We start from the raw sequence: 25798 nt of genomic DNA, 5'->3' as shown, positions 1-25798 counted from the left end.
CAGTTTTATGAGGGCAATTACAAGCTTTATCATCGTAAACCATCATAACAAAACTCTATGTACAAGTGCAGCAGCATGATAATTTCAAAGTACGACAAATATGTAAGTGTGTGGCTAAATGAATTCTTAATGAACTGATTCTCAAAGAAACAGGGAGTAAGCCTACTCAAATAAATTGCAGGACTCCCTGCATATTATTAGCTAATTAATGTAATCTCTCCTTCCACYTGCAAATTGTCCCTGAATTGATTGCTGTTCTCCGTACTTACTCTTTGTTTGGATGTAGTCAATACCTGCCAGCCCCCTGTGGCTTATAGCTTGTTAAGTGTTGGACACTTTATGTTCAAATTATGGACAGTGTTGGTCAGTTCTGATAGACACAGAAATCACCCAGAGAGATCTGCGTTTTCTGATGGGGCAAGCAGAAAGAGTAAGGAGGACTGAGGGGCAGCACGACATAAGGGACAGACGAATGAAATAAAGGATGTGCTCCAGACCACACTAATTATGACTAAAAGCTATTAAAGAAACTTATTTCTCCTAATGAAGAAAGAAGGCTTTTCCTAAGAGCCTGAGTTGAGTGATTCAGTCCTGTTCCCCCACAAAATCTGTTACATCAGGAAAAAGCAGTGGCCTGCTGAGGCCTGCTCTATGTATTTAAAAGAGTTGGCATAACATGTACCAAAATGGGTGGTAGATGCTCTCTGAGGGGCTAGAGCAACAGCTTGCAGGTGGGCAGGAAAGACGGAGTAAAGAGAGAAGAGAGCCAGAGAGTTTGATGAATAACACTGGTTGATGACTTATCATCCAAGTCTGTTGTAAACATGGTCATATTTATTAGTATAAAGTAGAACTGTGAAAAGTGTTTGTTTTTGTCAGCTTGATGCAAAGCTGATGAAGGGCTTCATATTTTCTCTTTACACTGTTGGAGAGATGGAAACTTTTCAAATAAAACAGAAAGCTGTTTTGCTTGGAGTCCTTTGCAGAAAGTATACAGTATGCCTGTCCAGCTTCCAGTACTTGGAGAGTCTGGTGGAATAAATCTTCACAGAGAGCTTTCTGTTTAAATACATTAAGAATTAGGCCTTTAAATGAAGAACTGATCCTGGCTATGCCATGTGCTACCCAGCACTGTGTACCAACTAGTTTTTGGACCTGACTGTAAACTGATTTAAGCTACTTGAGTAGTTAAGTTGAGTAACTTGTTGCTCCCAAGTTCATACCCGATTAACTAAGACCATAGTGACACCTTGAGATATGAAGGTAAGCGAGAATCATGCATTGTTATGATACCTACTTGCACCATATTCATGGTAGCCCAATAATGGCCTGGAAATTTTGCTAGGTACTGTGCAAACACATAGCACAGTCTCTTGCCCCATATTTTAGAATACAGATTTATGAATAGGCACAAAATTTGGCTGAAATTTTCATCCACAAATGGCCAAATGGAAGTGAGAAGATCTGGGGAAAAGAATTAATAACAAAATGAACAAAACTAAATGTGGCAAAGTCTCAACCATTATCAGATAATTGTTGCGGAGAATCACTCTTTCATCAGAAGGGATTTTTCTTTTAATTATAAGCCCATGCAAATATATTTTTGTTCCTTTGATGATGTAGCTCCCTTTTTGCCTTCCACACCCTTCATAGCATTTCACCTTGGCTTAATTAGGGATGTGCAAAATGACTAGGACACTGGTGCTGAACTTCTGCCTGGGATTGCAGGGTATATGAACAAATTATTAAGTAGAGCTGGTCAGAAATGCCCTGCTATGGTGAATCTCCAAAGAACCGTGGCAGCTGGTAGAAATAAAACATCTCTGTGGAATGAGGAAAGGAACATTGTGGCCCTTTATTTTGGGGGAGCACTCGGGCTGACTCTCTGACGCTCCAGGGGGCGAGAAAAGAGACAGGGCTACTGCATGGTCCTCCAGTCGCCATGTAATCAGGGTCACAAGTTCTTGGAGCAGGGAGCACAGGGAGTCACTCTTTTGGGGCAGAGCAATCCCAGACCTTCCCTCAGCCTGACCAGCTCTCACTGACTGTACGCCAGACCTTGAGAAACCCGGCACTAGAAACTATTTGGAGCTGTGATGCCTTAATAGCAGGATCAGGCTGTCTGGCATGTTCATTTGGGCTGGGTGACAAATGCTCAGCAGGATTTCTAGCTTCCTGCCCATCAAAATGTCCTAGATGTAGTAATGGCCAGATACATGTGGACTTTTCCTGTTACTGGGCATTGTAGGGAACAGAGAGGACATCAGACTGCCCAAGGGCATTAGTCTGTATTCAGGAGCATGAATGTGGGTCCCAGATGCAGTCACAGATAGCTGTGTTTAAACTGGTCAATAAAACGGGGCCAGGGCATGGCCCAAAGCACTGTCCAATGCTGTTGAATTGTTAGCACTCTCCCAGGCACAATTTGGCTTGTGCCTGCTACCCTGCTCCCACACAGGCACAGGTCAGGCGAGAGGACGTTCTGGGTAACCAGGGTCTATTCCCAACACAGAGTGGAGCAACATGGAAGAGACTGCAGCGGCTTCTGCTGTGCGTGCCCTTTGTGGCCTTCCCGTGTTGTCCCAGCAGGGTTTGCACCCTCAGGCAGCCTCGTTCCATACTCCAGCAGGTATCTCCAGCTTCATGCTATGAAAGTACCACTCCGATGGGCTGCAGTGCAGCCCTCAAGCTGTTTCAGGTGCTTTGAAGTGGTTTCTACTTCTCACCCATGTGCAAGGTACTAATCTTATCTTTGGGCTACAGGGAAACCCCCTGGGGCAAGGACGAGACCCAGGCCTGCAGGCTGCGTGGTTGGGACACAGCCAGTTTGCCCTAGAGGGCCCAGCCCTGAGCAGTGTGGATACAGCCAGTCCGTACCACTTCGCCTAAAGCCCCCAAAATGATCTTGTAGCATAGATGGGGACAGATTTGACTTTGGCCTCTCTCTGTATCCTGGGGCAAACTGTCTCACCTTGGTGCCTCCATTAGGAGAATTCCTTCCTTCCCAGAAGTGATCTGAGAACTGGATGATGCTTGGGAAGGCTAACATAAAAGCTAATTCTATGCTGTCTACCTTATCTTCCACTTTATAAACTAAAAAGCACTTGGAAATTACCCTAGGAACAAAATCTTTTAAGCAATCTCATTATCCCTTCGTTTGGGGAGTTTACTGTAAAACGGCAGGCTTTGGATCTTAATTTGCTGGGAATTGCAGTGATGCAAATAGTGAGACTGATAACAGACTCAGTTCTGTGGATTCTTTGGAGAAGAGGAGGAATTTGCTGGAGAAAGAGAAGGAATTTGCTGGAGAAAGAGAAGGGAAAGAAATCAGACAAAAAAAAATTTCCCCTGCAAGCAAACCTATGTGCTTAATATTTTAGCAATATAAAATTATGGAAGAGTTTTGTTTTGGGTCAGATGGAATGCAATGCTCAGTCCAAACTAAAATGTTTCATTATTTAAAAAGGACACAATTTCTAGAAACCTTTATTTTTTAAAAAAATTAAATATTTCCATATTTTGAAACACAGTATTTTGATTTTTTTTTTTAAAGAAGCATTTCCACTTTCCTGTATTTTTTTCCCTTATTTGGCTAAAGCAGCTCAAAATAGTTTTGGGCAACTCTTTCTCCCCAGAAGCGCGAATGCCTGGTTCACCTCATGAGCACATTATGCAGCTCCGGCTGGACCCTGGTGTGACCCAGCAGTGTGAGGGTGGCACCGACGCTCCTGGGGAGGCACCGTGCTCGTCCGCCTCGCTTGGAGCCCAGAGCCCAGAGCCCTGCCAGCTGCGGGGAGAAGGGCTGCCTGTGCCCTGCCGCTGGGCCTTGCCCCCATGGGATACGGTGGTGAACACAGCTCTTTTGGGGGCTACGTGAGCGTGAAAGGAAGAAAGTGTTTCTCTTGTCACTAGATGGCTCTATTTGCTTTCACTAAACGCACCTGCTTTTCTTTTTGCAGTGCAAAATAAGCAGCGGCTCCACAGCTGTGCGCTATGGGGTCCCCCGGCGTCCCCGGGGGCTGAGAAAAAGACAGATCTGGTGGGTGGGAAAATTCACCGGGTTTTGATGATGGTTTTTATTACGCTCTTGCTAATATCCCTAAATAAAATAAACGTTGTTGTGAGGAAACCCCGATGTTTTGAGATTTGAAGGGAACAGTCTCCTCGGGGACAAGCTTCTGGGTTTTCCTCGTCTCAGACTGCTCCGGCAGCCACCGGCCCTCGGCCTCTGTAGGGGCTCCTGCTGAGGGGCGGGAGTTTGGGCAGCTGCCGGGCGTTTAACTGAGGTGCCGGTGGGGAGTCAGGAGCTCTCTTCGTGCTCAGCGGAGGGCAGGAGGCCGAGGGGTGCCCACCGGGGGAGACGGACGGGTGGGCACATCCTTGCCATACAGTGTGCAGAGATGGTGCCCTGAAGCCCTGCGGGTGTTTGCAGTCCCAAATGCTTACAGCGAAAGCCACATTTTCAGGTTTGGATGTCTCTGTGGCTAAAAAGCTACTGCAGGTCTGATTCTGCACAGTAAAGCATGTCAAATTGTTTAAGGAAGGTTGCTTTTCCAAGGAGAAAAACTGTACATTGAAAGAAATAAAATATATTCAGGGGCTCCGCTGTTTGTACTGGCTTAAGGCCGACTGTTTTATCAGTTGACAGATCTCTCAAGTGTATTCAAGAGACGTTTGAAGCAAAATTCCTGCCCGGAAGAAGTTACTATCTGAGCATGTAATCCAAACCCATTAAAGACTGGGCACATCTCTCTACTGATTTCCAAAGGATTTGAATCAGGCCCTGGGGAGCTAGTCTGGCATCTCCTCCTCACACAACAGCCTTCTGCGCTCGGATAAGACAGTCCCTCTGAGTAACAACTACTGGCAGGAATATTTGCAAGATCACACCCTCCACTGCACAAATGATACGAGAGACTAGTGATCATCGTGGTGGGAAAGGAAGCAAATTTGCTTATTTAGATAATTAACAGGCATTTGAGACAAGTGTTGCTGTATAACACATTACTGACAGACTAATAATTCTGTCTGATGAAGCTGCAATTATTATAATAATGTTATGGTCCACTAAAATAACTATCGCTCCTAGCCACTGCTGCCAGCAGAGGATGGGTGAAATTATGCTTCTCCTTCCTCCAAGTAAACAGACTTCATGCCAGAGAAACTCCCTGAGGGATTCAGGCCAGGGGAGGAGGAAAGAGTTCTCCAGCTACTGTGTGGCAACTTCTGCTGTAACTGACCTTCAGAGGACGGCCTGTTTTTATGGCCACAAATAGCCGCAGGCATAATTTTGCACCTGCAATTTTGGTCAGATAGGTAACTGCCTTCCTTATTGACCCATGTAATTGGATGCCTTAAGAGGCCTGTGTTGCAAGCACAAATAATTGTGACTGATTAAAAAAGGTACCATTTTCAGGGCAAACACAATTCTAGGTACTATGTTGCTTCTGAAAATTGGCTGTGCCATGAGACAGGAAGATTCATATCCCTGTAAATCTCATTTGGGCAGACCAGCTCCTTCCCAGAGTTATGTCAGCGGGACTGAGGAGTAAATTTGTTAACTTCAGGGGATTAGGATGGTGAAATGGAGAAGAGAATCCGGGTCGTTATGTTTTAATGTGGTCTTGTCTGGTCTTGTCTAATGGCTGTTTGAGCTGAATACTTGAGTAGATAAATCCTTCAGAGTTAACTAAGACGGGCGGGGGCAGGAAAGGAGGGAGAAGTTGTTTTTTAGGAGAGGGGTCCTCAGCATGTCACCCATCAGCCCACAGCCCATGAGAGGTTGTGCTCAAGGTGTTTGTCCCACCGTATGGATCAGACACAACTCCTGGGGAACCAGCTCACGCAGGGCACTCATGCAATCTAGTTTAACCTAGTTTCATGCAGGTGGGAAATCCGAAACATGGCCAAGTGTCAGTACTGTCCAACTAGCCTGCTCTCCATGACTGAGAGCTGCCATGAGAGTGCTGTGGAAAGCTCCACGGCAATCTGAGCCCTAGGGAGAGAGGAGGGACGAGTGTCAGCTGGTACAGAAAAGTTTTTGGGATCTTGTCAGAGGGGCTCCACTATAACCCAGGCTGCCCAGAGCTAGTGAAAGCAAGGGGCCTTGTGGTTTCACCCCGCAGCCAATAGCAGATGCTGGGAACACGCCTACTCCCTGCCGCAGGGCCATACAAAAGAGCTGAGGAGAGGGAGGACTTGCCCAGGCGAGAGCATCCCTGGGAGGGAAGGCTTTGTGACTGCCTTCTGCAGCAGGGTCTTGTGGAGCAGAGGTGCCCCTGGGCAGCTTGGGCTCCCTCTCCCCGCAAGGGATAGCCTAAAGAGGATCTTAGGTTTTTATTCAAGGTCTGTTTCTTCATCAAATAAAATAGGCAGGTTGGGTTAGCTGATGGGCAGGTTGACTGGGATTAGAGACATCTGAGGTCTACTCCACACAGCTCTGCCATGTAACTTTGCCATCACTTACAGTCCATGCCTTCTGATGGCAAAGTCACTTACAGGTAATGCAAATTCTCTCTGTTTATTCTGTTGTGGTATCAGTCTATCAAGAAATTCACTAAAATCAATTATGTCAGAGACTGAAAAAAAAAATCACTTGACGGGAGAAGGCTGTTATGAAAAACAAGTCTGATAGATTTACATGCTTCTTGAATACAGGGAAAGCCAGTCAATAAAGTTCCTTGTGGCCTAAAAGCAGAAACATCTGTCAGAGTCAGCTTGCTAGGATGAATATAGCAGCAGGAAAGCCCAACTGATTAACTCCATCCCCTTCCTAACATGTTTTTGTGTTTACCAGAAATCCCTAGAAAGGGCTCCTGAGGACACTAGCACTATTACAAGTCATCTATAATTCTGTAAACAGAAAGATCAAGGAAAGATTATACTAACTGCAGTTTACCTCTGGTATCCAATTTACATAATTCATGCATAATCCATCTCCTATCTCTTAGCTGTGGGGACAAACAAGCCTTTCTGTAATTTAAGAAAAGAGGAATAGCCCAGGCTCTGATGAAGAAGAGAATAAAGCTGTTGTTGAGCGGAGGAAAAGAGTGTTGGAGTGCAGGGGTCCATATAACCTTGCAAGTAGGTTGGAACTGAGGAAAACAGCACAGAAGATTAAAGCAATATTGTAAATGCAGGAAGCACTTTCCAGTGTGGCCAAGCTGATCCTCCTCGATGTAAGCAATAATCACAGCTCTTTCTCTGGCCCCTACACTCTTTTCATCCACATTCATTAAGGAAAGAAACCAACTTGCTGGGGTTTTCTCTTGATTGTTTTCGATTTTTGGTCTCCTTTCATTTGTGTTATAGTAATCCCATGGGATGAAAATGCCTAAGGGGAACCACCTTTTCTAGCTACTCCTCTGCACGGACTTTAAGTCTGATATCAAGGGACAAGTAACTTTGTCTCTGACATGTGGGATAGTACTAGGGTGACCACCATTTTGGTGGGAATAAATGATGACCATATGACAAATAAGTCACAACATTTTAAGGACTGTGTGGGAAATATGTATTTCCCTTAATATAGCATGCCTTTTTGCCTCTCAGCCAAGCATTTCTACTACACACACATACATAATTCTATTAGAATAATATCAAATTTACTATTTAAAAGGGTACTAAGCAACTTTGATACCTTTTAATGTATTTTAATCAATTAATATATTTTTTATTTTTATGATTGAAAGTAACTTCAATTTAGAGCTCAGCTTAGCGTAACTTTTTAAAAGTTTCTTCAATCTGCCCATACCTGTATGCACAAAGAAACATTATTTTCACTGCTGCATTTTGGATAGACATAAGTAGTTAATTCCGCAATTTGCAAGAAATTGCAAGAGCTAGAATTTAATTTGTGATGTAGATAATTTCCCAATATGATGCTCCTGAAGACTCCTAAGGTTCACTCAGCATTCAAGAATGACTACATCTCCTATAAGATACCTTTCAATTAATGCATGAAATCATAAAATTGAGGAGCCGCACAATCAGATTGCCCTTGTCTTCAGACTCCATCAGCACCCTGCGAGAATTCCTTCACTGAAAGTGTCTCTTTATCATCTCTCCCTTCGTCAAACGTGAAGGACATAAAGGTTCCAGCAAGGCATTGGCATTAAATGTCTTCAACATTAGTACAAACATCTGGATAATATTTTGACATCCTTTCAACTGAAAAGTAAGGAGATAAACATTTTGTGGGGACATGCCTCAATATTCCTGTGTATTCAGTACTGTCAAAATGAAATATCATCTGCAGTCTTGAAACCTTGTAACTGATGAGGGAAAATCTGAAATCTTCTTTCATAGACTTCAAGGTCAAGTAATGAGTTATCTGCAATGTCTTTTCCTGCAAAATGCCATATATGAGCTGAGCAAATATCTAGAAGCAAATACTTGTTCTGATTTCCCATTAACTTCTAGACAGAATGAAGTCTTGAGTTAATGTTAGCAACATTAGCTGCAAATAGTGATGATACACTGTCACAGTCAAAACATTTGTCTACAGTACATCATTTTTGCTTTTTCAAATATTGATACTGCAGCTTCATTGCGGTCTTGGAAATAATCAAGTAGACAATGGTTATTCCCCTTTCAACTGTATAAAAATGATCAACAATCAAAAACACTTTGTTGTTTCCATGATTTGAGGCATCTGTGGCCTAGTGAGGAAAAAGCCCTTTTCAGCTAAACGTTTGTTTTTTCTGGTGAGAGAGGAGCTAACATATTGTTGGTATACACAGAACTTTCTTCCTAAAAAGATGAATTATCTTACCTGTAGGTGGACCTGGGAAAACTATACTATTTGCTTGCACTATCAAGTAAGCCATAGGAATGATTATGGATCATACTACAATAGGTTTCCACCACATCTGCAACAGCAATATTTTCACATTTCTAGTAATGAAATACTAGAATTACTTTTTTGCTCTGTTCCATTTCCATCCTATCTTACATGCCACAGTTCACAAGCACAACCAAGAAACTTTTCCCCAAACTACAGTGAGTTTCCTCACAACTATTGCCATCTTTACTAAGCTGTTCAACACCATTTCTCCACTTATTCTGGGAAGCAGGAAGTCTCTTTTTTTTTAAGACATGTATCTTGATTTGTTGCAGGAGGGTTGAAACTGCAATCATAGTCATGATTGCAAAACTTGCAGGAATATAATTTGACCAGCTAAAGACACATAAATAGTATCTAGTGTCATTCTTAAGTCACAGTCACTCTGCTTCCCACGTCCACTGCACCATGCCAACAGACCTTAGATACAGTACCTCAAACAGCCAATATTTAACCTGCAATAAATCTATAGGAAGAAGTCATCTTTCAGTTTGAAAGACTTTCTTACGTGGGGGAATCCTTCCTGCAGTTCATTTAAGTAGACCGTAACTACTCTGTAAGCCCATTTAGTGCATTTTAGTACATGTTAAAATCATTTCTGTGTAATGTTCACAAAGAAATGTGAGATAATCAGACTAAATATGACTTTGTCTAGAATAGAATGACACGGTGGGAAAAAGACACAGCTTTGGGTAGAAAAAGTGCAGTTCATTCACTCAGAAGTTCTGTGAAAAATGAAGCTTCACAGCATGATATGCAGTCTTTCCTGGATTTTTTTCTTAATTCTGGCTAGATTCTGAAGGCTTAAAGGTATCCTTTTATCAGAGTCTGAGGGATTTATCCACCCTGGTTATTTCTTTTTTTCTAAGGGAGCCTCGTGCCTCAGTTCTTCTGTTTATAGCCCCTTCCCAGATCACAGATTATTAAAGGTCTCCAGTGGAAGTGTGGATCTCGTGTTGGAAATTTACATCTACTGACTTATTTCTCTCTCTTGCATTTTGTTTACCTCTTAGAGGTTTCCCATGGTGGAATACTGCAAGACCAAATCTCAAAGGGAACCCACTGCTCTTTACAGTTCTACTGCAGAAGTCTCTGAAATGCTCCCTCAGTAGTTGCCTCAAGAGCTCAGAAGACAAAAAAACAGCACAACACAATGAAAATCCGTCAGGCCTGGAGTCTTCCTCTATTTATGTATTTCCAAAGTTGGATGAGAATTCCCAAAGGACTCTGCTGAAATCTCTGCCTAGGACATCCAGGCCCCACCAGAAAGAGGTGGCCTGCTGTCATGTTTCTAAACCTAATGTGCATGCAATGGTCACACAAACTTGCAGCAAAACCCTATGTGATGAATATTTGCTCTCTGTATGGCCAGTGACATTTTCCAGAAGTTTTCTTCCTTGCATACTATTTCCTTACCTGTACTAGAAAGGTCTGAAGCAATATCATCTTTTAAGAGGCAAATTCTTAAAAAGGGAGATTAATCACTTTTTTTCAATTTCAGGTGTGTTTTCTTTTGTAATGCTGAGACAAGAAATCAGAGCAACTTTTTCCTTTTGATTAGTATTTGTCAAAAGCTGAAATTTCTTCAGGTTGACTTCTCCTCTGAAAATAAGATGAAAATAAGCTGCATTTCTTGGCAATGCTTTGCAAGGGTCCAGCTGCTTGATTCAGCGATCCTCTTAATCACACTAAGATTAAGAGATAAGAGATGTCCCTCAGGGCCATGGTGATCTGCTTCTGGCCTGGTGCGATCCTGGTGCTCTGCCTGGCAGCTTCCCTTTCCCCCTCCCCTTCTCTTTGTGTCTTCACCCTCCCTGCAATGCTCCGTGTGCGGTGGCTAGGCACCTTATCCTGTCCTCCTCCTCATATCTCACTCTGCGGGTCCCCTCCTTTCCCTGCCAGCCCCTACATGATTGATTCCTGCTCCTTATCTCCCCCTGCTCCCTCCTCCCGTTTCTCCAGCACCACCGTCTTCTCGGGCTTTTCCAGCTCTTGGGACATATAAAGAAAAGAAGGATGGGAGCTTTTCTCCCAGGGATGGTTCCCTTGCTGCTATCCTGTGCCTGCTTTCTCCTCCTATCCCTCACACTTGCTCTCTGTGGGGAAAATTGCAGCAGGTGGGGAGATCACGGGAGGCTGGAGGCCCACACAGGGGCAGGTACCCGTTGGGTGCCAGGGAAGACCAGGAGGGAAACACCCACAGGGAATACTCAGAGTTCCCCAGGAAATACCTGGGGAAGTTTACCCCATTGCAAGGATTAGCCACGCAGATGTGACTGGGGCTCCAGAAGCAGGAACACCATTTCCCTTGTCCTACCCTTGCATTTGGACAGACATGTGAAGACGTGATTTCCAGGTCCCTAATGCTGGCTCCACGAGGGCTAGCCAACACCTCTGCACCCCTGCTGGCAGTCTTGGTCAAGCCAGGGGCAAATGGAGGAGGCAAATTTAGAGGATTGTCTGCAAAAATAAAGCACTCAAAATACTGCAAATCAGAGCAGATAATAGGATACCTCTGACATGGCAAATCATGTAACAGGGAGGTGGTGTGCAAGTTATCAGATCCCTCCAGTTCAGTGAAGTACCATGTCCCCTCTCCTGAGTTGTGTCCTCTTGCAGCATGGGGACATGGTGTGATCATAGATCAGGATGACAAGCCGTCTCTGCCATGAAATCCTGGACAGCAGAGGGACCTCAGTCTGGGCTGCAAATGCCTGAATTGCATGTCAGGTCGTAGGGTATGTGTTGCAGAGGCTAATGCGTGGGTCTATGAGATTAGCCCTCATCCGGACCTGTGGCCAGCCAGTGTCATGCGGATCCATCCTCTCCCCTGGCAGGGAAGGACTCAGACCAAGACTATTTGGAAAGACCTTGACCCAGGCAGTGACCTGGCATTTGTGAAACCAGCAGTGATCCAGCAAGTCAGAGCTGCTGAGAAGGTGAATCAGAGAGGAAGGGCTGAGAAACGGCACATGCAGCTGGCCACAGCAGGAGATAGCCAGCTATTGTGGAGCAGGCCATGGCTGTCAGCCCCGTTTGGATCTGTGCAGGGCTTCCTGGGATGCAGTGGAGCCCACATGCCCCTAAAAGCCTGAGAGGGCTGCTCTGCGGGAAGTCCCAGAATTAGGCATAAGTACTTCTTGGTCTTTTCATAGTCATACCTCACCTCATGCATGAGATGGCACCATACCTGGTAGCAATACAGCAGTTGGGTCTGGCGTGTTCGGTAGTGTGATGGAGAAAGGACCACAGAGCTGGGCTGCCACCAGCGTTTAGCTTCCCGTTGGGCTGTTTTTCAGGATCACTCCTCTTGGGTGAGAAGGATGTGACCCTGTGCACCACACACAGCCCTTTAGTGGGTGGTAGATTAGGCCAAGCAAATTGCAGCCGGCACACGGGACCAGAGAAGGGAGAGAGACCACTGCACCACACTATGAAATGAAAGCCAGCCCCATCGGACCAGGTGGGAGCACAATTCCTCTGAGCGTTCATGCAGCTTTGGTGGATGTTCACTGTGAAATGCTAGTTGCTGTAAGTGCTAGGAAAAAGGCAATTCTGTCTGAGAATTACCTGGGAATAATACTCTCCTCTTTTGGTATTTGGTATGTTAGAAGGTTCCTCCAGAGTTTGAACTTCTGTGATTACAAGATGTTTTGAGTGTAAAATCTTTTGCTTCTCTATCAAGGCCATACCTGTATCTTTTGTAGTCTTGAATAAGCAAGTTTTATTTCAACTCATCTCACCTTTGACAGCTTAAAGGAAACAAAATTGGTTTAGTAATTAAAGAAACATGATTGGTTTTTTTGCATGTGCTTTGACAGTTCGGTATCTCTCTGCATCTTGTAGATACTATTATGCTAGTTACTAAATGTGCATACAGTACACCAGCCTTAAGGAACAAACACACTGCTTTCAAATTGAGGCACAGAAACGAGATTCCCCCTAAGCCATGCAGAAGATCAAGGGCCAAACAAGGGCCCAGCACTGGGACTCAGGCACGGTCTCAAACACGTGACTTTATAACAATCTTCCAGGAAACCCTGGAAACACCTCTCTCATTTGCACAACGCGACTGCGTGCACTGCGGCAGGCGCGCAGCTTGTGAAGAGAGCCGGGGTCTCTGGGGGCTCAGCCATCGGTGGGGCTGGCTCCCCCCTCGGCCTTCACGCGTTCGCCCACAGCGACACACGCCTGAAGGGCTGCGGCTCAGGCGTCCACGTCTGCATCGCAGCAGCACCACCTCAGCGCACAATTACTTGAATAATTGCTTCAGCAGTTAAAACTGCGGGTGGGAAACACTAATGAAACGATCAGGTAAGGACGGGCACAGTCAGCGTTTCAAGCTGTAGATGGGCAAGACAGAGGAGCCGAGTCTCGAACCCGCGGTCCCGCTGGCTGCCCGCCCCCTTTCGCGCCTTGCGGAGCCCGCGAGACCGCGCACGCGCGGAGCCGCTCCTTCCGGGCGCCCGCCCCCGCGCACCGCTCCCGGCGCTTCCGGGCTGGGCGCCGCGGACGGGTGGCGGGAGGGGCAGCATCGTCCGCCGCGGGCGTCACGTGCCTCTGCCGCATGACCGGGGAGCGGGCGGCGGCGCGCGCGTCCCCACCCGGCGATGGCGGCGGCGGCGGGAGCGCGCTTCCCGCCCGGCCCTTCATCTGCTCCTTCCCCGGCTGCGACGCCTCCTTCAACAAGGCCTGGAGGCTGGACGCGCACCTCTGCCGCCACACGGGCGAGGTGAGCCGCGCGGCGGCGACCCGAGCGGCGGCGCTGCCCCGGGGCCCGGCCCGGCGGCGCCGCTGCGGCAGCCGCAGCCTGAGGCGGCCCCCGGAAGCGCGTCGCCTCCGCGAGGTACTTGTCACCTCTGAACAAACCTCTTTTTTTTTCTTTCTTTCTTTTTTTCTTTTTTAATGCAGAGACCGTATGTTTGCCATTATGAAGGCTGCGGTAAAGGTTTCACTCGAGATTTCCACCGCGCTCGACACTTTCTTACACACACGGGTGAAAAACCGTTCGAGTAAGGCCAGCTTTTTCTTCAGTTCTTAAAATGGGTCGCTCCTGCCGTTATGGAAACAAAGGGGAATTAAAACCGATATGCAGAAAATCCAGATAGTACAGAGCATGCTTGCACAGCTTTGGTATCCTAAATACTGCTGTAATGGTTTGTGCACAGGCTGAGACTTGAGGAATCTTCTTAGTTTAAAACCTTGAATCTGGCACTGACCCATAATAAGTGCTTAAAGGAAGGGGCAAAGCTCTCCCTCGAATACAAAATTAGAAGAAGGGCAGTTATCTCTTGTTACTAAGCACTTAATAGTTGCATGTCATGGATGAGGAGCTAGGAATTCTTACATGTTTTATTAAAAATCTGTGCTCTGACACGTTTCGTCTGGTAGCTTTTGACAGTAACTTAACCTCTGACTTTTCTTACCTTTAAACCAGAAGGTTTTTTTAAGCTGGGTTGTAAGTTTTGGTTATTCTGCATATGGTCTTCTTGTCCAATAATTTATGTATCTGCTTAGGAAACAAGTTACTGTTTGAGAGTGATAATAAGAAAATATAGTTTATTTGCAGGTGCAGAGCTGATGGATGTGATCAGAAATTTGGAACAAAATCAAACTTAAAGAAGCACGTTGAACGCAAGCATGAGAATCAACAAAAGCAATATGTGGTGAGTAATTACCTTTCATACGGTAAAATGAAACCTAAACAAGCTCCTCTTCATGTATCTAGTGAAATTGTTATGCAATATTTGTACGAGTGCAAATGCTGTGGATTCGGAATTCAAAAAAAACGTGGACTGAGTTCCCTTTTTTGGCCTCTAATGATAACTTAATTTCCTGAACAGTGCGACTTTGAAGGCTGTAACAAGTCTTTTAGGAAACATCATCAACTTAAAGTTCATCAGTGCCAACACACCAATGAACCTCTCTTCAAGTAGGTGAATAATTTTAATAATGAACTTTAGCTATTTCATTTAAACACTGTAGATGAAAACGTGCCCTCTCTCAACCTTTTTGTTGATGTGGCATTTAAAACCCAAAACAAACTTACATGAATTTGTAGACGTGGATGTGAGTACATTTATTGTACTGTTGCTCATTAGTCCATTCTGAGCAACGGTCTTGACGTACTGTAACTTCAGAGTTTCAGGCATTTTCGTAGGATTTATTACAGGTTCACAGGGCAAAAAAAAAAAAAAAAAAAGCTTTCAGTTTGACACAGTGTGAAACATAAGCATAAAAGCTTGCAGGGTAATGAAATACACAGTTGCCTCTGTTCTCCAGCAAAAAGTAGTGGCTTCGCTAACCCTGAAATAAGCAGTGATTTGAGGGGGGGAAAAAAAAGAAGAAAAAAAAAAAGGTGAGTGAGGCTTGGATGGACTAATCTGTTTGAGAAGCTGTGCATTGCAACTCCATTGCTACCATGACAGTAAAGATCTAATGAAAGCAAAGTTAATCTTCTGTTTCTTACAGATGGACTTTCCATGAGTGTTCGACTTGAGAAGTGAAGTGTCTAGTGACCTAGCCTAGTATGGCTAGGTTGCACGCATGGAAATTCTTTGCTTTCAGTGCTCTACCTCTGTTTTCTACTTGTAGACCCTACTGTGTAGGGGGGATGCAAGGCCTGATTCTTTACCAAAAGCTTACCTTGCTGTATACATTGGAAACATTATAGTTGTAACTTGTGGGGAGGCTCGGAGTCCTCTTTTTTGAAACATATTATGGAATTTACTCTTACAAGGAGAAGAAGCAGAACAGATCTCTAGGCAAGGGGAAACTTCGGTTATTTTGCTGACTTTAATGTTGTGTTTGACTTAATGAAGAAAAAACATGTGGAAACAGTGAGGGGAAAAAATCCTAAACCAATGTACTTAATACCTAGATGTAATCATGAGGGATGTGGAAAGCACTTTACTACTCCAAGTCGACTAAAACGGCATGAGAAGATACATGAAGGTAAAGTTTTCCTTTTTTCTTCAGTTATATTTCAGCTAAGGAAAAATGACTTCTTCCAGTGTGAGTAGTATGCACAGATGTATAACAGATGCGCAAGTAGTCTGAATCTCATGATCCAGACAGACAAAACAAGAACACCTGCTCTGAGTAGCCAGCAGCAATACAATTGCAGGGCATGGCATCATTTCGGCAGGCTGAACAGAGCTCAAGACCCCTTTCAGTTGTATTTTTCCTCTCCTAATACACTTCCCTATCAATAACTTATCTTCTGGAGAGAAGATGGGATAATGGTTAAGGCATTAGGCTAGGCCTCCAGAGATTAGGATCACTTGCCAGTTCTGCCATAACCTTCCTATGGAGCCTCRAGCAAACCATGCAGGCTTGAATTTTTAAAATTATTGATGTACCTCTGTGAAAGGTATTTAAGTGGAGTTGATGGGAGGTGGGCACATATGTGTTTGAGCTAATCCTGAAAAGAATAGATAGCAGTGTAGCAGCCCTCTTGACAGCTAACTTGCTTTCCAGCACTAGAAAAAATTATGGGACTAAGAAGAGTATCTGAAAAGCTGTGATTGGTACTGTGTCTAGGTTCCTTTCTTAAGATAGGGAGTTGTTCATAGTTCTTTGACCTTTCCTGTCCTGGTATTCAAATAGTATTGGCATTCCTTGTTTCATTTAAAAGCCATCCTATCTGTTTGATAGAATGATAGAGTGTCCTTAGACTCAGGAGTATCACTGTATGGTCAAGTTATTTTCTTTTTTAATATGTAATACAAGTATTTGTATAGAAATAATAAATAATATCACATTGGTTTCATATATTGGAGTGAAAGAAAGTATGTAGGTGGTGAGGATGAGGAAATAGTTTTACTGAAGGCAAGGTGAAGTAGTTTGCTAAAATCACTTAGGTTGGAAAGGACCTCTGAAGGTCATATGGTCCAAGACCCTGCTCAAAGCAGGGTCATTTAAGAAGGTTGCTCATGGCTATGTCCAGCCAAATTTTTAATTTCTCCAGGGTTAGGGATTCCGCAGCCTTTCTGGACAACATGCACCAGTGTTTGTCCAGCCTCGTGATAGATTTCTTCCTTATACCTATTATGAGTTTCCCATGTTCCAATTTGGTGCATTGTCTCTTGTCATATTACTGTTTCTTTTGTCATATTGCAGTGTGAGCAGAGATGAGGAGCACTCGCTTCTAGTTTTCAAACACTGAACATGTTGAACAACCATTAAAGCCTGGAATTCAGCCATGTAAAACTGGACTCGGTTTGTCAAAGCCTTTGAGATTGTAAACATCTGTCATGTCTCTAACAGGCTATGCATGCAAGAAAGAAAACTGCTCATTTACAGGAAAAACTTGGACGGAGCTTCTAAAACATACTAAAGAAAGTCATACAGGTAAATGTTAGATGCTTTAGTAAACAGAATTTACTTAACTTTTGATACAGTATTGTTTTACAAATAGGAAACCAAATGCTAATTTCAAGAGGAGTCCTCGCTGAACGCCTTTCCTCAACTTGTGATCATGTCTAGACAGACTTGGTTTCCAGCACCTAATAGGCAAAATGGTTGCCATTCTGGCTAGACTTTTAATTGAAGAAAATGCTACTCTGGATGATTCATACTGCATTATTGTATTCCTAGTTTCCGAATTCCCTGCAGTTCATGTGAATTTTAGCTTTGTTTAAGAGTACTGCTAGAGTTTGATTCTGAACTCTTGTGCAAAGCTGTTAACTTACACTCTGCCTGTCTCTCTTCCATTCAGAGCCAATAGTCTGTGGTGAGTGTTACAAAACTTTTAAACGCAAAGATTACCTCAAGCAGCATCAAAAAACACATGCTGTGGAGAGGGAAGTTTGCCGATGCCCAAGAGAAGGATGTGGGAGAACTTACACAACTATATTTAACCTTCAAAGCCATATTCTCTCTTTCCATGAAGAGAAAAAGCCATTCTCTTGTGATTATCCAGGCTGTGGAAAAGTGTTTGCAATGAAGGTATGTATTTTTATAGTGCCTTAACCTGAATCACATGATCTGAAGGATAAACCTAACTCTTTTTTCTTTGCAACTTGTAGCAGAGCCTAGCAAGGCACACCATTGTACATGACCCTGAGAAGAGAAAGCTGAACTTAAAAGTAAGCCATATGCTAGAGGAAATCCTCCTAAGCATTTCCTGTCACTTCAGAGGAAGATACATGTTAAGTGTTTTAAAATTTGACTTCCAACTGGAAAACAGGCCAGCTATCTATTTAATTTGGGGGGGATCTTAATTTCTGAAACTACTTTAAATAATGAAGTGCAGGCCTTTTCATTGATATCCCCCTCCCTGCCCCCAACATACATGAGCAGTCTTTGCTCCATAGATATGTTAGGTTGCTAATGCTGGATTTATTTCTGCCAGACAAAGCGTTCCCGTCTTAAGAGGAGCTTAGCCTCTCGTCTGAGTGGGTACATTCCTCCTAAAACACAGCCAGGAAATGCTGCAATTTTGACAGAAGGCAAGACGATGGATAAGCCCATGGAAAATGAAATACCAGCTGTTGAAATTCTGACTCTGCAGTAAGGGTTAATTGAGACAACTTTCTTTATGGAATGACCAGTGCAGAGCTTGACAATAACTTTACAGTTTTTTTTATTAAGAAATTAATATTGTTTACACCTCTTCATTAAAGTCACTGATTCAGCTCACTTGATTTTGGAGCTTCATTCTCATCTGCCTTTGCTATACTGTTTTTCTGTTCTTCCAATTTCTGGTGTGCTTTCAACTCTTTTTCAGACATGTGTCTCAAAATACAGGTACTCACTCCTTCTTTAATAGCTTTTGGCTTGGAAAGGTAAGTGGCTTTTTCAGACCCAGTCTTCAAAATCTGATCAAAAAGCATGAACTGAAAGAAGGAAAAAAAAATAAAAACAGGGCTAGATGCACAAACACAGGTAGAAAAATATTTCAAGCTGCTCTGTAATTACATGCCCTCCTCCCTGTGGTTCTGCTATCACCTAAAGCCAGCTAGCTGCTAGTCCTGGTTTAAGTGGTTCAACATGTCTTGTCCTAACAATTTGTTCTTTACTTGTAAGTTGGTGTAAAAAAGTGATTAAGCCTTTTCCTAACTTTTAGGCTAATTTCCTGACTCATTCTGTTTAAAGGCTTCACTGCAAGTGCTTGCAACCCTGCATCCCACTCCCCACCTTTGTCAGTAGAATCAGTCATATTACTGTTTCTTGCCTTTTAAGGGGAAGTATTGTTATAAATTTAGCAGAAAAATGATAGGATTGAGCTGTCTGAACCACTGCGTTCATAAAACAAGCTGACTTCTCAACACATTATTTTTCTATTTTTCCTCTTAATTATGCATTTAAGGGAAACCTAAATCTGGACTGCAGCATGATATACTCTGCTCCCTCCCATATCCAGTTCTTCCTCCTCCCCGTTCCCTGTAGATTCACCTTTTTACAGAAAAATTTTGTTCCCTTCATATGAAGTAACACTGCAAATCTGTTCCAGCACTTTAGTAGAATCAAGGAAAACTAATTCATTGCAACAAAAACGCATTAAAAGAATAAAAAATAGTATTGCCTTATGCAGTGAATTTCTAGAAAAAGACATTTGTGTAGGTGACAATAAAGACAAATCTCAAGGCCATGCAACTACTACCCTAGCTGGTAAGTAGCCAACAACTCCCTAACATCTGTATAGATATGTTCACTTTGGCAGTCTTGGAATGCAGTATTTTGGCAGCTTTCAACAAAGCAGTGGAAAATTAACCTATGCCACAGTTGCATAGATGTATTTTCCAGAAGAACAGTTAGGTTATTAAAATAATCCAGGTAAAACAACTGATTTTTGTTTTTTTTTAAACCTTACTGCTAAACTTTAAAACCATGACTTCTTCAGTGAGTAAACTGGCTTAAGGCATAGATGGCAGAGTTCCATCAGCCCAATTAATCAGCTGGTGCAGCAAAGGGGTAGGAACTGCTTAGACTTTGCTGTCAAAGCCAATAGTTGTAACTGCATTTTTAAGCAAACATTATTCAGATTGTCTCTCTGGGACTGCTTTTCCAGAACTGCAGTGTTTGAACAGATACAGCTTCAGGTAGGGCAACCATTACTTTAATTGGACCTAGACCTTCAGTCATTTTAGCAATGAGTGATACATTCAAAAAAGAAAGCAGTACCATCTGGGGAAAGTTAACATGGGTACACCTATTTAATGAACTTGATCGGTCCAGCTCTCAGAAGTCCACTTACCATGTCTGTATTACTATCTTTTGTTTGTCGGATGGTAATTTTAACATGGTATTTCTTCTCAATCCACTGTGCTATCTGTTTAGTCTTGGTCTCTAGGTCATTCTTGGCAATAGTTGAAGAAAAGGATAACTCCTTCTGAACCAGCCCTGTTTAAAACAGAACTAAAACAGTGTTGGCTTAACATCTGACAAACTTTTATTAGTTGTGCTTTTTTAGCAGCCTATGGTGCTTTGTCTACTTCCCTCCCTTCCTTCATGCTACTTTCTCATACACAGAGCACCCTGACCTCCTTGTGTCAGCATGTATCACTCTCGCCTTAGAAGGTGGCTAACTGGCATCTTGCAGTCATTGCCACAACTGAAAACCTGACTGTATGTTTGGGGTACAGAGGGAGGTCCCTTGAGGGTTGGAAGGCTCAAAGTATTTTTATTTTAACTGCAAACTTGTTCATACCACCCATAATGCAGGTCTAACAAAGATAAGCAGGTATAAGCACCCTTGTGGATCTGGACTTAAAAACAGTGTGTGAATTCTTAAATTTTGCACATAACATAGCTAAATGGAAAAGCTTTAAAATTAGACATCTCAGGCACGTTTTCTTTGGGAACAGTGAAATGCAGTATTCAACTGGCAATAAGATGCCTTATGATATGTTTGAACAAGCTATGGTCTCCCCCTCTTTAAAGATTCTCTGAAGTAGTTACTATTTGAATAATCTTTTTGTAGGTTCTTGAACAGAAAACTCACTACCACAGTAGCTCTCTTCTAAAATCAGAACTCTAGCCAAAGCACAGATACCTTATTTAGCCTGAGGATAAGAAAGGAGGATACAGGGTCAGATGCCTTCTAGATCTTCCTTGCCAAACTCTCAATTTGTTAAGCCACTGGAGCAGAGTGATTTTAAAAAATGAAACTGAAAAGTGTTTAATACTGAAAAAATTGTTCTCCTAGTCTGTAAAAGAATAGGCCTCTTCGGAGCATTATAAATGAGCAGCTGTCAAGGGCCTCAAACTCCCTCTACCTAGCACTGTGCTGTCTCATGACTACTTGTGACAAAATACAATTTTTGTATATCTAGTGCACAAAGTTTGTAAAAACTGCCTGTCACTTATGCCTTAATAAGAGAATAGAAATTCAGTAGGTCTTATAGAACCAGAATCTGGTTATATTCTCTTAAATAAAAATAGATTTTTAAAAAAACGAACAAAACGGCAGATGCCAAAATAGTAAATCCTGAGAAAGCAACAGAAAGCTTCTGTGCAGAAGACTAGACTAATCCAAAATTTTATTTTCACCATTGCAAATCCTTAATAGCATAGACTGCAATGACACTGCTTTGGATTTACACAAATGCAAGTAAGATGATTTAATCTGCTGAAACCACTTTTAATGCAGCATTTTAATGCAGTATTTTAATGCAGTGCTCAGTGTTACAATATTAACAATGCACATACCTGGTTTGGAACCTGCTTTTTTCTTCTCTGCGCGTTTAAGCTGCTCTTCATGAATCTGCTTCCCACTCATTAGTCTGTATACAGGAGGTTCTGCATTCTCACGAAGCAGAACTAGTTTCAGGTTGTGTTGATCCATAAGTCTGAGTGCCTCTGCTCGGTGCATATTTCCTAAGCTCTCTCCATCCTCATTGATTACATGCAAAATCCGATATGGAATTCTCCTCCCAACACTTCCAAATGCTGCTTTCCTTTTTGGTTCTGTATCAGATTTTTCAGCTGTACAAAATGGTTTCGTAAGTCCAAACACAGTTGTCTTTCTAGGGTCAGGCACCACTGCTGAAGATTGAGAAAAGACTCTCTTTTGTGTTGTTGTTGCTAAGAGAGTGCCATAGAATCTTCTTGTGAATCTGTTCTCATTTCTGGTTGCTTGATGTAAAAGTTTCATCAGACAAAAGGTAGTCATCCTGAGGAAGCTGGGGAGAAGGAAAAGTTACCTCTATCAGCTGATTTCTTCTAGCCACGATTATTACAAAGGCTTGACTCTAGTACAGAAAAGCTCAATCCTTAAAACTACTCTTTCTATTATTTTCCAAAGATATGTACTGTAAGTATACAGACTGAGTGGTCATCAGTATTTTTACAATAGCAAAGAGGGCTTTAACCCAGAGAGAAAATCTGCCAGTGGAACAAAATTTATGAAGAGTTGATGTTATCTTCAGTAGTTTAAAATTTGAGCCTGAACTCCTTTAGAGAATGCAAAGCTTCTGGTTCATTTCTTCTCATAAGAGCATCTTCTCTGGTACCGCTCGTGTGTATAGAGAGATTAACCAATGGGTAAGAGGGGGGATTTGCAGTCAAATAAAAAGGCATGTCACACTTTTAAAGTCACATATATTTTGTGAAAAAAAAAATGGACTGAAAATATAACACTAGTACTTGCTTCCTGTTTCTGGTACTCTTCTTTGGAAAGTGTTTCACTTAAGGCATGCTCATTTAGACTCACCCTAGTCACTCGGTGAGGGAAGCCGATGCAGCATCTGCCAGCAGCCATCCCAACAGCTACAGTCTGACTCTCCCATGCTTTGTAAGGTTTTAGAATTTCAAAGCCTCAACCACACAGAGCAAGACCCCCATGCAAAACCTTGGCCTTGGTATTAAAATATGTGCTTGAAAATACTTACCATCTTCCATAGCTTGCATGCAACTTCTTCTCACAGCACTGACCCTAAATAGTTTTATTTTTCTCAAACTACAAGTTTCCCAAATGTCATTTCATGTAAGTAATCCAGCTACTTGGTTTTATATGGCTTATGCACCAATGTTATTTCAGTAACCAAAAAAAGTTTCTGCTGTCTCTACATGCAAAGAAATTCCAGATTCAGCCATGCTTAAGAGCTAAAGTAATGCCTTAATTTTAAACCTATTTTATCTGAAATTTAAAATATTGACTTTTTTCAAATTTTCAAATGTGAAATTAAGAGGCATAATCTTATTTACAATAAGCTGATTTTTTTCCACTTTTCAAAACTATTTAGATTTCTTGCATAGAATGTGTGCAACTACACAACATTGTTTGGAAATCGCTATTGTAGAAATATCACCAAAACCATCTGGTAAAAACACAGATATTGATTATTTTTCTTCTGCTAGAATGTTACTGAAAAAGAGGTGGAAGAAAGAAGAGAAAAATATAAGCATAAGTAAGACTTTTCTGCAATATGTGGAATGGAAAACAAACAACAGATTCACCTGCCTAAGACCCCCCACTTGCAAATTAAAATTTAAATAAATTGTTATATAGGAAGCTACCTGGCACAGTGGTCATGAAGCTATATAATTCCAAAACAGGCCTGGAAATACACTGAGTGCCTGGTATTTGAAGACCAATGAAACTGATCTTTCAGACATTTTTCTTCCATTAGCATTTTTTCCCAATTCCTCCCTGCTTTATGGAAATTCCCTGGCAATTTTGGTGCACCTGACCGTTATTTGTTTCGAGACCTCGGAAATAACTTTTCTTTAACAGGTGCAAGAACTTTACAAATAAWGAGCAAACTGAGGAGTATTATCTGCAGCTTTGGTATTCCATGTTTAAAATGCAGCAAGTACAGAGAAAGCTAAAGATGATATAGGAAACGGCGAGCATGTCTTACCAAATGAGTTGGCAAGAGTGTTACTTGTTTGGCTTAGGAAGGAATATGATTGCATTCTATACAAATATATACATGCATAAATATATACATATATGACTGTGTAAACATGTATACATGTGTATGTGTGTATACACACACACACACACATATATATATATATGCAGAAGGTGCAAATAATCAGGAGCGGAAGGAACTATTTATAATTAAAAGCAATGTTGGCACAGGAACAAGTGAAATAGCCTGCCTGCAAATAAACTTAGTGGGGCAAATTTTGGAGTCTGGGAGAGGCTTCCAATTTCAGCAATAGGGACAAAGCCAATACAAAGTATTTTAAGACAGCACTGAATTAGTCCATAAATAGGACTGTGTGACTTGGCTATGTGCTCTAGCAGGATCCTGAACTCAACCAGCCACAAGAGCACAAAAGAGAAATACCAGGATGTTCATACCAGAGTCTAAAAAGCAGCTGGTAGAGCTGGAGTCTCTTCCTGCCCTGGGTCCTGTTTTTGCTGTGTCCCAGACCAAAACTGGGGCTCTCAGGAGACAGCTTTTTCTCTGCTGTGGTGACTTCCCTACAACTGAACCTAGCAACCGCTGCCACAATGCCACAATCTCTGTGCAGGGTGTAGCCAAACAAAAGCTGAGAAGTCCTTATTTTTAATATCGTTTCATAAACCAGCTGCAGTACAGACCTACAGACTATAATCCAGGTATCAACTTTGGTATAACATATTATAATTAAGCTTACATTCATATGAATCTGGCCTTGGTCTTTTTTCAGTTATTGACTTCTAAACCTAAGTTAACAGTATCACAGCAATGGAATGGTAGTGTATTTTAAAGAAATGTTACTCCTCCTCTGCCAAACGTGTATTTTTGCCTTTACCCTCCTTGATTATTTGTTACTATTTAGATCTACTAAATCCTGCCTCAGTTGTTCTCTTCCTTCTCTTTTTAGATACTTTTTAYGGGAGGATTTTTCTTTATATAACTTGGTATGGAAGTGTATTTTGCCTTATGCATTTCTGTCGCTTTCATGGACTGTACGTTAGCTAGGAAAGCTGACTTTGTCGGGAGTTTTAGTGATTAGATAGGCCACATGCACACTTAGAGCTGCAGGAGCGACAGTTTTTTTGTGCACTTGGAGGACATGTTCTGCTGCGTGGAAAAGTGCTTCAGTGTCTGCAGTTATGTGCATGTGTTACAAGAGAAGATATTACGCATCTTGTATATGTTGCTTGCATGTGTTTTTCTGTCCATGCATCATGTAAACCCATGCCAAAAAGATGCTATTTTAATTTTGTACATGAATTTGTGTATGGGGGTGTGTGGCTGTATGCGGGTGTGACTGTGTGGGTGTGCACCTGTGACCTGATGCATTTATGTGTGTACACCCATGTGTGCTGGGCCGTGTGACCTGGGGGTGGGGGGTGAGGGAGGGTGTGACTGTGTGTGGCCATGAGACCTACGCGTGTGTGCGTGTGGGTACAATGACTGCGTGTCTGGCAGTGTCACCTGGTACGCATGTGTCAGTGTGGCCATTTGTGTATGGGGGGTTACCATGTGTGTTGTGCATGTGTGGGGCGACTGTGTGTGCAAGTACTTGCCCTGGGAGGGCTGCGGGGGTTGGGAAGGCTGACTGTGCATGCGTGTGTGTGACCATGTGTGCAAGTACATGACCTGGGGTGGGGGGAAGGGTGACCGTGTGTGTGCATGTGCACCTGTATGACCTGGTGTGGCCATGTGTGTAAGTGTGTGTGTGTATGCAGTGGGGGTGACCATGTGTGCATGTGTGTGTGTGTGTGCAGCTGTGTGACCTGGTGTGCATGTGTGTGATGGGGTGGTTGTGTGCGTGTGTACGTGTGTGTGTGCAGCTGTGTGACCTGGTGTGCATGTGTGTGTGGTGGGTGTGTCTGTGTGCATGTGTACGTGTGTGCAGCTGTATGACCTAGTGTGCGTGCATGTGTGTGCAGTGGGGGTGGCTGTGTGCGTGTGTATGTGTGTGCGGCTGTGTGACCTGGTGTGCGTGCGTGTGTGTGCGTACGCGTGCGTGGCGGTGTGAGGGGGGAGGGGTAGCTCCGTGGGGCTGTGACCTGCTGTGTGTGCGGTGACCGGGCGCGGGCGACCGCGTGCGCGGCTGCGTGACCTG

At 43.0% G+C, this 25798-nt stretch overlaps 2 protein-coding genes across 3 annotated transcripts; one reads left to right on the top strand and one right to left on the bottom strand.

Annotated features, from left to right (window-relative positions):
* Nucleotides 1-13365: 13365 nt before the first annotated feature.
* GTF3A (general transcription factor IIIA) lies at nucleotides 13366-18484 on the top strand. Of its 2 annotated transcripts, XM_026074324.1 has the most exons (9): nucleotides 13378-13574; nucleotides 13754-13854; nucleotides 14412-14508; nucleotides 14686-14774; nucleotides 15723-15796; nucleotides 17111-17194; nucleotides 17562-17791; nucleotides 17872-17931; nucleotides 18198-18484. In XM_026074324.1, exons 1-9 carry the CDS (start codon nucleotides 13410-13412, stop codon nucleotides 18357-18359), a joined length of 1062 nt encoding a protein of 353 aa, XP_025930109.1. In that variant the 5' UTR covers nucleotides 13378-13409; the 3' UTR covers nucleotides 18360-18484. The 2 variants fall into 2 exon arrangements, with proteins under 2 accessions (XP_025930110.1, XP_025930109.1); XM_026074325.1 differs by lacking the exon at nucleotides 17872-17931 and having other exon boundaries at nucleotides 13366-13574.
* MTIF3 (mitochondrial translational initiation factor 3) lies at nucleotides 18412-23707 on the bottom strand. The gene is made up of 4 exons (XM_026074326.1): nucleotides 22678-23707; nucleotides 21497-21969; nucleotides 20043-20188; nucleotides 18412-18681 (listed from the first exon to the last, which is right to left on the bottom strand). Exons 2-4 carry the CDS (start codon nucleotides 21957-21959, stop codon nucleotides 18469-18471), a joined length of 822 nt encoding a protein of 273 aa, XP_025930111.1. The 5' UTR covers nucleotides 21960-21969; nucleotides 22678-23707; the 3' UTR covers nucleotides 18412-18468.
* Between the last annotated feature and the right edge of the window lie 2091 nt (nucleotides 23708-25798).

Source organism: Apteryx rowi, unplaced genomic scaffold (genome assembly GCF_003343035.1).
Source record: "Apteryx rowi isolate R43461 unplaced genomic scaffold, aptRow1 scaffold_386, whole genome shotgun sequence".
Taxonomy (NCBI): Eukaryota; Metazoa; Chordata; class Aves; order Apterygiformes; family Apterygidae; genus Apteryx; species Apteryx rowi.
Note: the sequence above shows the minus strand (reverse complement) of the source record. Positions and strands in the feature narration are given on the sequence as shown.

What these genes read in the sequence shown, in the direction of transcription:
- GTF3A (XM_026074324.1), top strand. Translation starts at nt 13,410, where the DNA reads ATGACCGGGGAGCGGGCGGCGGCGCGCGCGTCCCCACCCGGCGATGGC. An exon ending in ACCAATGAACCTCTCTTCAA is followed by an intron (nt 14,775 to 15,722) that starts GTAGGTGAATAA and finishes CTTAATACCTAG; the next exon opens with ATGTAATCATGAGGGATGTG. An exon ending in TACTAAAGAAAGTCATACAG is followed by an intron (nt 17,195 to 17,561) that starts GTAAATGTTAGA and finishes TCTTCCATTCAG; the next exon opens with AGCCAATAGTCTGTGGTGAG.
- MTIF3 (XM_026074326.1), bottom strand. Translation starts at nt 21,959, where the DNA reads ATGACTACCTTTTGTCTGATGAAACTTTTACATCAAGCAACCAGAAAT. An exon ending in AAAAGCAGGTTCCAAACCAG is followed by an intron (nt 20,189 to 21,496) that starts GTATGTGCATTG and finishes TGTTTTAAACAG; the next exon opens with GGCTGGTTCAGAAGGAGTTA. An exon ending in AAGATAGTAATACAGACATG is followed by an intron (nt 18,682 to 20,042) that starts GTAAGTGGACTT and finishes TCCTTCTTTCAG; the next exon opens with TTCATGCTTTTTGATCAGAT.